Source organism: Oryx dammah, unplaced genomic scaffold (genome assembly GCF_014754425.2).
Source record: "Oryx dammah isolate SB20612 unplaced genomic scaffold, SCBI_Odam_1.1 HiC_scaffold_11056, whole genome shotgun sequence".
NCBI lineage: Eukaryota > Metazoa > Chordata > Mammalia > Artiodactyla > Bovidae > Oryx > Oryx dammah.
Window position 1 is genome coordinate 1,890,333 of NW_024080450.1, and position 14,163 is coordinate 1,904,495.

A 14,163-nucleotide genomic window follows, 5' to 3' on the forward strand; every position below is an offset into this window, starting at 1 on the left:
GGTGACTGAGGTCCCAGTACTCCTGCCTGTTGTGACTGGAACAGGGCCTCCAATCTATGTGTGACCAGTATGGAGGAGTGAAAGTGAAAATGAAGTCGCTCAGTCATGCCTGACTCTTCGCGACCCCATGGACTGCAGCCTACCAGGCTCCTCTGTCCATGGGATTTTCCAGGCAAGAGTACTGGAGTGGGGTGCCATTGCCCAGTATGGAGGAAGGGAACCCCAAACCTGGCAGTTGTGCTTACCAGAAGTTTAGCCTTTTCAACTTGGAGTTGGGGGGATAAGAAATGCTGATGGTCTGTTCCTCCTAGCAAGGAACCCTTGACTGGGAACTGAGGGCGGATGAAGCCCTGATTTCTTGGGCACACCCATCCTTTAGTTGAGCTGATTTGGGAAGGGGGAGGGAAGGAGGGAGTAGGTTGTGATTCAAACAACACAGACTCTTGCTGTTCTTAACTCAGTTTTAGTAGGTTTTCTTCAATATAAATTTCTTTATTGGAGTTATGTGTGCAGGACAGTTTCCAGAGACTTTAAATGGTTGCTTGCTTTTTTAAAAAATAGTTTTCCCCAGCTTTGCTTGTTTTGCTCCTCAGGCTACCATCCCGAAAGCAGAATACCACCTAGTCTTTTGTACTAAAGCTATGTGACTAGGATGGAAATTTCCTACTGGGTGAGATACTAATGGACCTAAACAAGATTTCTGTAGATAAGCCAGGCCTGAATAAACATGAGATCCACTGTTACTGCTAGTTATAGGCTTTTCTTTGAGCTTCTCAATCCAACTCACCTAGCTCCTTAAAAGCTTTCCATGATTAAAACTCTCCTGAAGTTTAGCAGTTACTCTTGAAACTCATGAGCGGGTCTTGTCTCACCCCCAGGTCTGCTCATACTGACAGTTACCGTCTTCCTCTTGCTCAAGGCCCTCTGCAGTACCCATTTCACATTTCCTCTTTCTCTCCATGCCAACGAGCTATCTGAGCATCAGGGCAGGATATCTAGTCATATATGAAGCTCTTACGAAACTGACCCATGTGCTTTCTGAAATGGGAAGATCTTTACCATCTCTCTGGATTTGCAAGTCATTTGATCTCTGTTTCACAGGGCTTATCTGAAGATACATTTTCCTGGTAGGCACAGAGAAGCAATAGACAACCGATTTTCCTGACGAGGTTGAAATGTATTAAAATAAGAGAAAAGGGCATTTCTTCTCTCTACGTAATTTTAAAGTCAGATTGAGAAAAGGAATTAGGGAGGGTGCTCCTACTGGTACTTGGAAGAAATGTGAAATCTTTCTTCTTGGAAAAATGGAAGCCAAACTTAGAAGAGTCTATCTTTACCACAGATAGTTACAGGAACACCTCTTTTATACAGACCCAATGGCTCAGGTTCATTTTTCTAAATACGCAGCTTTTTGCCAACTCACTGTAAAACTGTACATGCACATATCCCAAGGACATCCCAAGGACTGCCTCAGAAAGTATCAGTCAGAAGCTCAGACTACTGCTTTATAGCTAATCTCAACAAAACTTTTCTGGTTTCTATATCCAAGTAATCAGAAGCCCACAAGTCAGAAGAAACGGAGAGTCACTAACGGTAGGCAGATGGGCATACTGAAAGCATTCACAAGAAAATAAACAACCAAAAGGTTTAACAATTAAGTAAAACAGTCAAACTGCACCTTGCTATGGGGAAATACCTGAAAAAACTCAGCAAGCCCAGAGGGAATCAGTGTATTCAGTAGAATACAATAACTGAGGTTCAGGGAAATGATGACTCAGTCAAATAAGGGGAAAGAAATTATCTTCGGTAACCTCTATTCAAAGAAAGAAGGTAATGTAAATTTTAGAAAAATGTCTCTTCAAAATGAGTTTCAGGAGGTGTTATTCTGTTAGATGGGAAATCTATCTGAAGAGAAAGATGTTTCTTGAGTGGTTCAAATGAATAAAGTTTAAGTGCACTTAAAATTTCAGTTCTTAAAACGCCTCACCCAGTTAAAGTGTTTCTATTATACGAAAATGCTTCTAAATACTTGCCGAACCCTAAATTACTAAAAGGATACCTGGCATTCGTACTAATATAGGCTGCTAAGAGAAATCATAAACACCCCAACCTCCCCCTCCCACCCCCCCAACAAAACAGTCACTAACCACAACTGTCCTGAGTTGGCAATACCTGAATTATTAATAGAAAGATCATTCGGGCAAATGTGAGCTTTCACAAGTATATTTTGAGAAGGAAAGAAAAAGTAACCACACAAATCTGATCATATTATTTAGAAAAACCTCTGATACTGTAACTGGAATTAAATACTATTTTAAGTAGTCATTGCTGCCAAATATTTACATTTACATTTTTAAAGACAACTTTCCGCCCACTAGTTACCTAGGGAACCACAAGGCAGAGGCTTGCCGCACACTTTTCCACATGAAGGCACAGGATCCATGCATGTCTTCCGACCACTACTTCCAAGTTCAAGCAACTGGCTGAGAGGAGTTTGCCCACAAGGGCAATAGCGCACCAGGTGGGGAAGCCGTGGGCACGGCTGGCAGGGCTGAGGGTGACACACTTGAGAACACGTATGGTTCCCACATTTCAAGTCCCTGTTAAGAAAAATAACACACTATTACAGAACTGTTGCATTAAATACAGCTTTACTGTAACTGAGAAAAACGTAAAACCTTACTTGCCACATATCTTTAAACAGCCAAAGTCCCCAAATCCATCAGACTTTCCTATGTCTGTTCCACATAACACATCTCGGGAGGTGCTGCCACAGTAGCATACTTGAAGACACAATTTCAAAAATGAAAGATTAGTAATCTGCACAAGTGCTTAAAATACTCTAAGCAATCTATAAGAAGACACAAAATCCTACTCACTACTGTTGATCAGACCTGGCTCAGAAGTAAATGTGGCTTATACAGCAGCTCTAAGCCCCATCTAAGAGCTCTACCATAGGAAACAAATTTAGAAGGTTTTGTTAATTTTAACACATCTCATGGTACACCTGTAGCACACCTCAACATGAGCATTAAAGTGAAACAGACTGGTCCATAAGGCCATGGTTGGAAACCATGGATCATGAGGCTCCCTGGGGTCCTATGGAGATGTCACAGAAGATGGAAGCTAAATGGGGTAATTATGGAGGCACTGATGGCGGGGTTCCCCCCCCTTTTTAACCAAAGCAACGGGATTTTTTTTTTTTTTCTTTTTTTTTTTTGTTAGTTTTCTGTGATTGTGGTTTTCAGTCTGTCTTCAGCATGGATTTAATACTTCATATCTTGGGGTTCACATAAAGTGCTTAGGAAAAGTGTCTGCTGCTAAAAAGAAACTTTAAGATAGATACAATATAAAATCCTTACTAATCTGTATTCTACTATTGTTAAATTTGAAGTAATCATGTCTGAGTCCTGACACTGAGTAAAAAGTGTTTCAAAGAACTTGAGACTTTTATTGACTATACAGAGAACTCAGCCTAATATCTATAGATTTTTCTGTCAGTTGAAGAAATAATGGGTTGCTTTATGTGCTGCACTTAAGGAGTTATTTTCAAAGCACCACAAGAAAAGAGTTGGTTTCTAACTAATATGTAACAAAGTCTGGTAAGGACTAAATTTCATCAATTTATATAATTTTTCTGATAAGGGTCACTTTATATTTTTAGTTTATAATGAAAACTTTTTATCAATAAATATATTAACCAAGATGCTTGATTTTTAAAATATATATTTACTCTCCCAGTAAATACATGGGCAGTTTCATTCCCTGTTCTAAAACTCATTAAATAAAGATTTACTTATTAGATGAATTATAGGTGCAGGATATGCAATCAAGATTGGCAGAATCAATAAATTGGTAAACAAAACCCTAGCAACAGGGAGACTGTGCAAGCAGGCTTTTTTTTTTTTTTGCTAAATGTCTGCTCAAATAGAACAGACTTCTTTTTTTCCAGAGGTATAAGATAGCTATGAACCGGAGAATCAAGGGTCAGAAAACTGACAATTCTTTTCAAGCACACATGAACATTCTCTAGGACTGATGACAATACTAGGGAACTAAACCTCAACAAAACAGAAACTAAAAAACACCTTGAGACAAAAAGTCTACAAATAAATACTGGAGAGGGTGTGGAGAAAATGGAATGCATCTACACTGTTGCTGGGAATATAAGTTGATACAGCCACTATGCTGATGGCCTACATACTTTGCTAGATATATAATATGGACAAACAAAAAGTCTTCAACTGGGTTTGAAAAAATCAGCTACATACACAAAAACAGGAAGGAAGAGACTGGGATCCATACAAATCTGACAAAAAAGTGTCATTTAGTCCAATATGAATCAAGAGCTAAAAATGGTCCAGATCAAAGACAATCTATACTGCTAAGACCAAACTGCCAGTATATATTTACTCCTGCCTTATCTCAAAATAGGTTTAATGTAGCATATAAGGATATATGAGATAAATGAAGAGAACATAAAAGATGTGAAAGTAAAAAGGAAAATAATGGTAAAGATACAGAATGAATCGTAGCTAAAAAGTACACACTTATAAAGATGGACATTAGGTCAGTTTACCAGCTTCCCAAGATATTATCTTTGAGGAAAAACAACTATTCTTGGAACTAAGAACAAACAGGACCTTCTTCTCAGAGGACCCATAAGCAAAACACTAAATAATATACAGCACAATTCCCTATGTAAAGTCCTTATAGTACATACCACAAAACATTTCACAGGGATGTACAAAACATTTCACAGGGCTGTTTCTTATTTTAAGTGCCAACACTGATCAACAGCGTCACATCAAAGTAAAATATAATGAACTAAAACTATAGGACCAATGCATTGCAACCCAGGATCTCTGCAGATTTAAGATAGCCATAAAAACAGAGAAAGCATAGAGTAAGTGGTCTTTTGAGATTCACTTCTTTCACTTAGTATAATATTTTGGAGGTTCATCCACTTCATAGCATGTATCAATATTTCAATCCTTTTCATGGCTGAATAATACACCTTTTTATGGATATATCACATTATTCCATTTATCAGTTGATAGGTATTTGCGTTATTGCCACATTTTGACTATTATGAATAATGCTGCTATGAACATCCATTTAGAAGTTTTGTATAGACATATATTTTCATTTCCCTTGGGTATATGCCAAAGAGTAGAACTACAGTCACATGGCAACTCTATGTTTAACCTTTAAAGGAACTACTATTCTCTTTTTCCTTTCGGCTGTACCACACAGCTTGTGAGACCTAGGTTCCCTGACCAGGGACTAAATCTGGGCCACGGCAGTGAAAGCGCAGAATCCTAACCACTAGGCCACTGGGGAGATTCCTTAGACTGTTTTTTAAAGTGGTTATACTATTCTACTCTTACTGTGCCTTTAATTTACAGTTTCCTAGTGTTTAAAGGTGTTAAGCATCTTCTATGTGTTTATTGACCATTTATAATTATTTTCTTTTGTGAAGTACCTCTTCAAGTTGATTTGTAGGAGACTATCTTTCTGTTTTTCTTTAGAAGGGGTACTTTAAATATTCTGCATACAATCTGTGATTTATCTATTCATTTTCTTAATGTTGTCTTTTGTTGAACAGAAATTTCTTAATGTGATAAAGTTCAATTTAACATTTTTTGTTGCTCTAGAAAATCTCTGCCTGATCCCAAAGTCATGAAAATATTCTTTTATAGTTTCTTCTGGAAACTGTTCCTGGGTTTTACATTTAAGTCCAAGATCCATATAGAATTAATGTCTGTGTAAAGAGTGAGACAGGGGTTGAGGATCACTTTTTTCCCATATAAACATCCAGTTGTTCTAGGACCATTTGTAAAAAGACTCCTTTTCCCACTGAATTAACTTAATATCTTGGCTGAAATAAACTGACTATAATATACTGAGGTCTATTTCTGGACTCTATTGTTAGAATCTACTAGCCTACCTTTATACCAATAACCACAATGTCATTATTACTATTACTTTATCAGCCATAAAATCAGGTCTTTCAAATTTGTTCTCTTTCAAGATTTCTTTGGCCTTTTCTGTGCCCTTTTCAAGTAGTTACTGCAAAAAGATTTCCCAAGCAGTTACTTTTAAACAGCATTAAAAAAAACCTACTGTCCAAATTCTATAGGACAATGACCTATACTGGTATTATGTGACCAAAATAATGAAAACCATCCAATCATTCATATATCTCCAGTTCTTTCTACCCAAGATAACAGACCTAATAGAGTCTTTGTGAATACAGGCTTGAGAAAAATCCATGTCATCAATACAACTGTAAATAAGGTTCCAAAAAAGTCCCTAAGTAGGGCTGACTGGTGTGCTCACCACTTACCCTGGTTCAATATGACCCGACAAGGCTGGCATGGACCCCCATGGCACAGCTCAGCACAGTGGTGCTGACCACAATTCAAAATATTGTCACAAGGGTTAGAACAGTGAACTGAGACAGCCTGACCACAGCGAACTGTGTGCCTATAAAAAGAGAAAACATAAAGACGGCATTAGCCTGGTGGGCTGCTGTCTATGGGGTCGCACAGAGTCGGGCACGACTGAAGTGACTTAGCAGCAGCAGCAGCCTAATGTTGGACATTGAGGTCCTGTTCGACAGCTAAACTAACCCTTCCCCAAAATCTACTAAACCTCTCTGGGCCCCATTTCTCCGACTTCTATGTTTCCCTCCTCCAATCACTCCCTCAATTACTCTTCCTTTCTCCACTTTTCTTTTTCCTCCTTTGCTTCTCTGTCCCCTATTTTCTGGCCAGAGAGGAATTGAGGGCCTAAGTATTTGTTACACTGTGATTTCTCCTCTGAGTTGAAGCAGCATGCAGACGGTAAAGAGCCTGGCACTCCCACAGTATCTTACAGATCTGGGTGGAGAAGTTGGAAGATGTAGTTCTAACGAATATTCCTGGAATGCAAGCACAATGGCCTTCTCCTGGGACCTTGCACTCTGGCATTTTCAGCAGCTGTTAATATTGTACTTAAGAACATACTGTATGTGACTGATTCAGGAAGGGAAATAATTCTGGCTTTGTTCTAATAAACATCCTGATTTCGTTGACCTATTAGCCAGAGAAGGATATGAGGCCACTGCTCTTACACAATTGTCTTCAGGTTTCTTTTCAGGGCAATGGTTTAGAGCTTGCAATCTACTCTCCGACAAAAAGTTCTACTCTATTCCACTACTCTCACTTCAGCTATGTATTTTGTTTTAAAAAGTCACTGTTACATACATAGATGGTCAGTTTCCAGTGCTCAGCATCACAGCTAATATCAACCCCTTGAGGAAGACATTATTATTTCTACCATAAGAAGATAAGAAAAATGAGGCTCAGCAGGAGAAAGCAACTTGCCCAGGTCAACAACTAGTTAGTGGCAGAGCCCAAATCTGACCTGGGCTTTCTGACCAGAAGGCCTTGCATGTGACTCTCAGGCTACACTGCTACTCTTGTAAGTTCAGTAAACACTTATGTTTATCATTGAAAAATCTGCACTCTTCCATCTCATCTTATGGTTCAGGAATCACTGTCTGGTCTTCACTGGACCTCAGAGGCACTCCGCAGCTATGCAGCTACCAATGGTCCCTGCTCTGATAGAGCATAACTTGCACTGTAATGAAAAGAGGGTGGGCTCTGGGGGCCACTTATTCTTTCTTTCAACAATATTCACTGAAAACCCCCTAGACACCAGATACTACAGTAGGCACAGATAAATGATCCTTGCCTCCTGAACCTTAGCAGGCTGGGGTTCAACTCTTGGTTCTTTCATCCACTGAAGATATTAAGAAAAAAGTCCCATAGTATTTCACTTAAAATGATAATCTCACTTTTTATAACTTTTTAATCACTTAAAAGACTGCAAAACAGGATTAAGGCAGCACAGGATTTACTATTTACAGAAAAGTACTATTTACACCTACCATGTATTAATGATAGTAAATAAATACTATTTGCACCTACCTACTAATCTTTCATTTTAGAAATTCATACATAAACCATCAGTGTGGAAACTGAAGTCTTCTTTTGGAATACAAGTCTAACTTTACCTGGTCCGTCCACATTCACATGTTTTAGTCATAAAGGCAGGGCAGGGTGGGCAAGGTCCTGGATGGCACAGACTGAAAAAGAAAAGTTTTGATGAATAAATCATATTTATGTATCCAACCCTGAACAAAGCTGCCCCAACTGAGCCTGACCATGAATATGGCAGCAAATAAACTTACTATGAAATGTTTTAGTATTTACCTAAAGTTGATGAACTATTTAAACAAAGACACCAACAATGTTTTTATATAGAAAGGATTGATAGCAGAACCATTTTAGAATATTTAAACAGAAAAGAAAAGCCCAGGTCAAAATACTGGTCTTATTTGGGTCTGACCAGTCAAAGAAAGCATTTCTAAATATGGTCTTGGCCCACTTAGTGCAGTGTGTAGGGATAAAGAGGTGGCCACTCAGGATGGTCAATAGAGTCCTTTAGAAGATCAGAACTCAATCAATGTTCAGTTCCATTCAGTTTAGTCACTCAGTCGTGTCCAACTCTTTGCGGCCCCATGGACTGCAGCATGGCAGGCTTCCCTGTTCAGACCTCAAATCTGCTAGGTCCATGAGAAGTACAGACATGTTCTCATCCGCTAGTGAAGTGCTAAGAGGTGATGGGCTAACAATGCAAACAGTGAAAAGAAGGCGGGGGTGAGGGGAGGCCTGCTGGTGAGTAACAAAGGGGAGAGGAACTCGTGGAAAGGACTGGGCTCAATGATACGCTATAGGTCAGAATCAGGCCTCCGAACAGAACTTTTTTTTATAGGAGCTATGATAAAAAGAGACCAAAGGAAAAAAATAACAAAATAGATATATTTAAACAAATACTACCCTCTTCAAAGCAGACACCCCTGGTAATTACACAGAAATATCACTATTTAAAACATTTTGGGAACTTGGCAGGGGAGGTGGGGGGAGGTAGCATCTACGTGATGGCAAATCACAATCCTTTGGGAGTTACAAGCCAATCAGAGACGAGTTGAATTCATCAAGTAGGTACCAGAATTTGCTATAAACATCAGGTGTGCCTGAGTGGATTTTTTTATGTAACTCCTAAATCAGTAATAATAATTACTAAATCAGTTTTAAACACTGAAAACAATCTAGAAACATGTGCCCAGTCTCCTAAGGTGACCCATTTGGACAGACTGAACCACAGAAGACTAAGATTAAGCATGCTTCTTTAAGGATGAGTATCATTATTCAATAGCTACATTCCATATGATATGCCTCAACACTTTCATGAAATTATTTTCATGGCTGGACATTTACATAACTTTAGACTGAGAGACAAACTGTTGGTCAGGTGTGGACGATTCCAGGTTATTTCAAACATCCGAGGCCTGGACTTAAAGAGTAATGGTTCACAACACTGCTACGTATTAGAATCACTTGGAAAGCTTTTACAACTACAATGCTTAGAACGCATTTGAGTCAGTTCCAGTGAGATGGATGACCCCAGAGCCTATTACACAGAGTGAAGTAAGTTAGAAAGAGAGAAACAAATACTGTATATTAATGCATATATGGAATCTAGAAAGATGGTACTGATGACCCTATTTAGAGGGCAGCAATGGAGATGCAGACAGAGACCAGACTTGTGGACAGAGGGGGAAGGAGAGGGTGGAACAAACAGAGAGGGTAACATGGAAATATATACCTACCCTACCACAAGAGAAACGGCCAGCCAGCGGGAATTTGCTGTATGACCCAGGGAGCTCACACCAGTGCTCTGTGACAATCTAGAGAGGTCGGATGGGTTGGGAGGCAGGAGGGAGGCTCAAGAGGGAGGGGACATATGTGTACCTGTGACTGATGCATGTTGATGTATGGCAGAAACCAACACAATATTGTAAAGCAATTATCCTTCAATTAAATAAATTTTTTAAAAAAACAAACAAAAAACACTACAAAGCTTAGACCCAACCCCAGGAGACTCTGATTTAACTGCTCTGAGGCAGAGACTGGGCGCTTGTGTTCTAAAATGCTCCTTCAGTGACTGACCATCTGGTCTGCATCACAGCTGGTCTCCTCTGATAGTCACAACAGGGGCCCATTTCTATTGAAGGCTTCGGAAAGATAATTCATGCAAGGGTTAATTTTTTATTACTGAATTTACTCAAAATGCCAATTGAGGGAAGGAATAGATGAGTCTCTGGATTCTGATCTAGGAAAGCAGTCAAAGGAAGAGGAGGGGCTGACTGCCCAGCAGATGGCAGACCATGCTGTTTAGACCAGTCTGAACAGCTCTCCCACTGACGGTCCCCAGCACCACCCCCACATGGTGATCACAAGACCTCTGATCCAACTCCTGTTCCTGCAACAGAAACTAGATAACAGCAGAAGCAACTATAACACTCTGGTGTCTGTATTACTCTTAGGTTTGGGTAATAAAAGCAAGTGTTACCATTTTTGACCACTTACCATGTGCCAGGCTCTGGGCCAAGTCTCTTAAGTGTGTTAATTTAATATTCGTAGAACTCTGCAATTAGTTTTGATCATATCATTATTACCTTGCAGGTTCAGACACTGAGGCTCAGAGAAGTAATTTGTCCAATATCACATAACTGTAAGTGATGAACACAGGAATTAAACCTACATCTGAAGTCAGTCTGTAGAAATTTATTTGTAACTGATCAACTGTTTATTATGGTTCATTTCTTTCCTCATCTGTAAAATGGAGATGATAAATATCTATACATCACTGGGCTGTGGTTAGGATTCAGCGAGTCAACTTTTGTAGAGTACTTGGCACACAGCAAGTGCTCATCCCCAGGAGTCTAGAGTTCCAACTTACAGGTTACAGGAATGTGGGCAGTCCTGGCCAGGCTGTTTCTTTCTACAGACTTCACCACAACTATGTGGAATTTCATTTCTGCTCCATTCAGGATTCTTTACCTTGCCTAAAACATATCAGATCAGAGAGTTAATGGTATTAATTTCAACTGTTATCCTGTAGACTTCAGTGAAATCATACAATATAACCAGACAGTATGAAACATAAGTGAGGTTTTCATTAGTTCAATAAACACATTATCCTCAAATAAAAAGTTGAATGTAATGTTACTTGTCAAAAGCTTTACCAAGTATGATAAAGTTGGGATTACCTGGAAAAGACAAACTAGTCATTTTTACTTACGAATATGTCACTTTCACTAATTTAATCTAAGATTTTAAAAATAATCCTGTAAAATAAGCCCTTCTATAAATGGGTCTTTGAATTGACAGGGGAGTATCTACTTTAAGAACCAGAGAGAGGAAACAGGCGAAGACAGCACTGGCGGGGAGGCAGCAGTGATGGAAAGGACGGAGGCTCCCCTGCATAGTAGGAACTTGTCTATTCTAAAGTTGTAATATAGGCATAAAAGGGTTACAGTTTTATAATCAAGTCACTCAAAAAAATCTTTAGTAAGCCTCTTTCATGAACTCAGTGCATGGGCAGGAAGAGTAAAACTGAGAGGCATGGGACTGCCCTGCGACCTTGAGGAATTCATTCTCACTTGGGCAATTTACACCCTAAATGAAGCCAATTCCTGATCCCTGGCCTCTGCTTTTCTCTCTTGCCTGTCTCTTTCAGAAATCTTGTTCATTTCTGTGAGGTTCAATACACCTCAAGGCCAATGAGTCCTAAATCTTTATTTTCTATGTTGCCCTGAATCCGCAGTTTCAGCCCCACATGTCTAACTGTCTGCTGAACATCCGTGCTTGAGGTTTCAGTCACTTCAAACTGCCTATGTATCTACTAAGTTGGCATCTTTCTTCTTAGGCCCCAACCTCTTCAGGGTTCCCTGCTTCTGTTAGTGACACCATCACGGTCAAGAGTCTCACAAACTCAAAAACTAGAGTCATCCTCCTTTTTCTTCTATTTTCTGTTTAATCACCAAATCTTGTCAATTTTCCTACACAGTGTACCTCACACCGCGTCTCCCTCCACCTCAGCTCCCGCTCCTCCTCTACTGGCCAGAACCTCATCTCCACACCATCAGAAAAACCTCCCTGACTCTGTGCTTTCTTGCTTCAACATGGTGCCCAGGTTTTCTCCTACCATCTTCCACTGGCCCCAACCTCCTTCCCTGACTCTAAAAGGTGGTTCTTTCCCCTTCACCTGCCAGGGTTCTGCATTATCAACTTCTTTTCCCTCGTTACCCTTTCACCTGCTAGCGTCTCACCTATTGCTCTCAAGTGTGACTATCATCCCTAAATGCTGATCTGTCTTCAAATATTCCTCACTTCCTGTAGAACACCTTTCACTGCTTGTCTTACTCCTCCAACTCAACATTTCTAAATTGAATTCACTTGTCTCCACCAAACCTGGTTCTCTTGACCTGCCCATTTCTGTTCTTGGTATCACCATTTCCAAAAGCGTGAAACTCTGGAGCCACATTTGGGTTCCTTCCTTTCCCACTGTCATTAATTCCTGTTTACCTTTGAAATTTTACACTCTTTCCTTTCTGTCCCACTCTAAAACCCATTCCAGACTTTCACCATTCTTCACCTGAGTTATTATAAGTCCCCAAACTCTTTAGGTCCCAAAATACTTTACTCATTGCTGCCAGACTGATCTTCATAAAGAATCACTTTAATGTCCTCAGTGGCTTCCCACAGCCTGACAAATGAAGTCCCAACATCTAGGCCTGGCATGAAGAAGTCACCCCTACCTTTCCAGTCATCTCTTACTCCTCCACCTTCATAGACCCTGGGCTCCATAACTGGATGACTCCTCACAACAGACTCTAAGCCTTGTTGGTTTTAAACCTAGTTTCCAAGCCCATTTCAATTTCACCTCCTTCATGAAGGCCCCTTTTATCATCCAGCCAGAAGTCACAGGCTCTGTACTTCAAGTAGAACAGCAAGTTAATTGTGTCTTAAATCTTAGCCTCTAACCTCTGGGAAGTCAATTAATAGTCTAATTCCTCTGCTTCTTCATGGTGCCTGGTACGTTAATAAGTTCTCAATAAAGTACATTAAACCGATGGTCTCCCTGAAGAGCAGCGTAGGGCAAAGTCCTCAGGTACAACAAGGACATTATTTGCATTCCCACATCATTCTACCTCACTCAGATCATCTTGACCTTCACCCTCACATTCTTTTACCTTCTTAGGTTCTCATATACAGTTTGTCAGTGAAGGCTTTAACAAGATTTTAAATTTCATCTGGTGCTTCATGTTCAAAAATCCTTTAAAATAATTAAGCCTTGGTATTGGTCTTAATTGTCCAATTTACAATTGATCTCTTGCTGCCTTTCTGGTAGTACATTCAAGAATATTCATTCCTTCAACTAATACTAATTCAGTATCTACTGAGCCTCAGATTTTCACAATGAAACATATTGAGACCAGCAGAGTTTGGATAAGAGTGGCCAAAGTAGGAGTGGAGATGAGAAAGGGAGGTTTTCTTTGGAAGAGGACGGTTGGGGTAAGATCTTGAATGAAACAGTGGATGAGGATTTAAAGAAAAGAAGATAGCTGAGTTCACAAAGAGGTTGAGTCTAGAAGTTAAAAACTGTTGATGGTCAGTGACCAACTCTTGGTGGAAGCTGGCAGTTAACCAATAAGAAAGGAGAAATGTGAGCAAATTAGTTAGAAAAAGGAGAGCAAGCAGAAAAGAAACAGAGCTAGTCATTTCAAGAAGCGAATGGTCAAAAGTAATAAGGGCCAAAAAATTTAAGAATTTATAAAATCAGCCCTGAATTTTATTAGGAAGGGAGTCATCGATGACTTCTGAATACAGTTTCAGAGAGGTAATGAGGACAGAAGTAAAAATGAAGTAGTTTAAGGAGGGAGAAAAATGGTTAAGAAATATAATCTGAGAAATCAACAGCCAGATGGTAAGTTCAGTTCAGTCGCTCAGTTGTGTCTGACTCTTTGCGACCCCATGGACTGTAGCACACCAGGCTTCCCTATCCATCAGGTGGTAAAGTCTAGCCATTAAAAGACAGGCAGGAAAGAGAGAGAGAGAAAAGACATGTAGGAAATATGTTAGCAACAGATACAAGCATCTGGATCACAAAAAGTGTTTTTCCTAACACATGGAAGAACCAAGCTATTCCAAAACAGGAAGAAGTATTCCATAAAGAGAAAGAGCAAAAGGATACAGAGTTTGTAAT

At 39.7% G+C, this 14,163-nt stretch overlaps 1 protein-coding gene across 7 annotated transcripts in view; it reads right to left on the reverse strand.

The window, feature by feature from the left end:
• Positions 1-14,163, reverse strand: part of LOC120860335 (transcriptional repressor NF-X1-like) — a 65,494-nt gene that overhangs the window by 34,036 nt on the left and 17,295 nt on the right. For all 7 annotated transcript variants that reach the window (XR_005720300.1, XR_005720299.1, XM_040236145.1 and 4 more), the window contains 5 exons: positions 10,855-10,960; positions 8,063-8,134; positions 6,350-6,489; positions 2,684-2,783; positions 2,383-2,600 (listed from right to left, as the gene is read on the reverse strand). Coding sequence is in view for 5 of the 7 variants with exons in the window: in XM_040236145.1 (XP_040092079.1) it covers positions 2,383-2,600; positions 2,684-2,783; positions 6,350-6,489; positions 8,063-8,134; positions 10,855-10,960 (636 nt within the window). In the remaining 2 variants the exon portion in view is untranslated. The remainder of the gene's footprint in view (positions 1-2,382; positions 2,601-2,683; positions 2,784-6,349; positions 6,490-8,062; positions 8,135-10,854; positions 10,961-14,163) is intronic.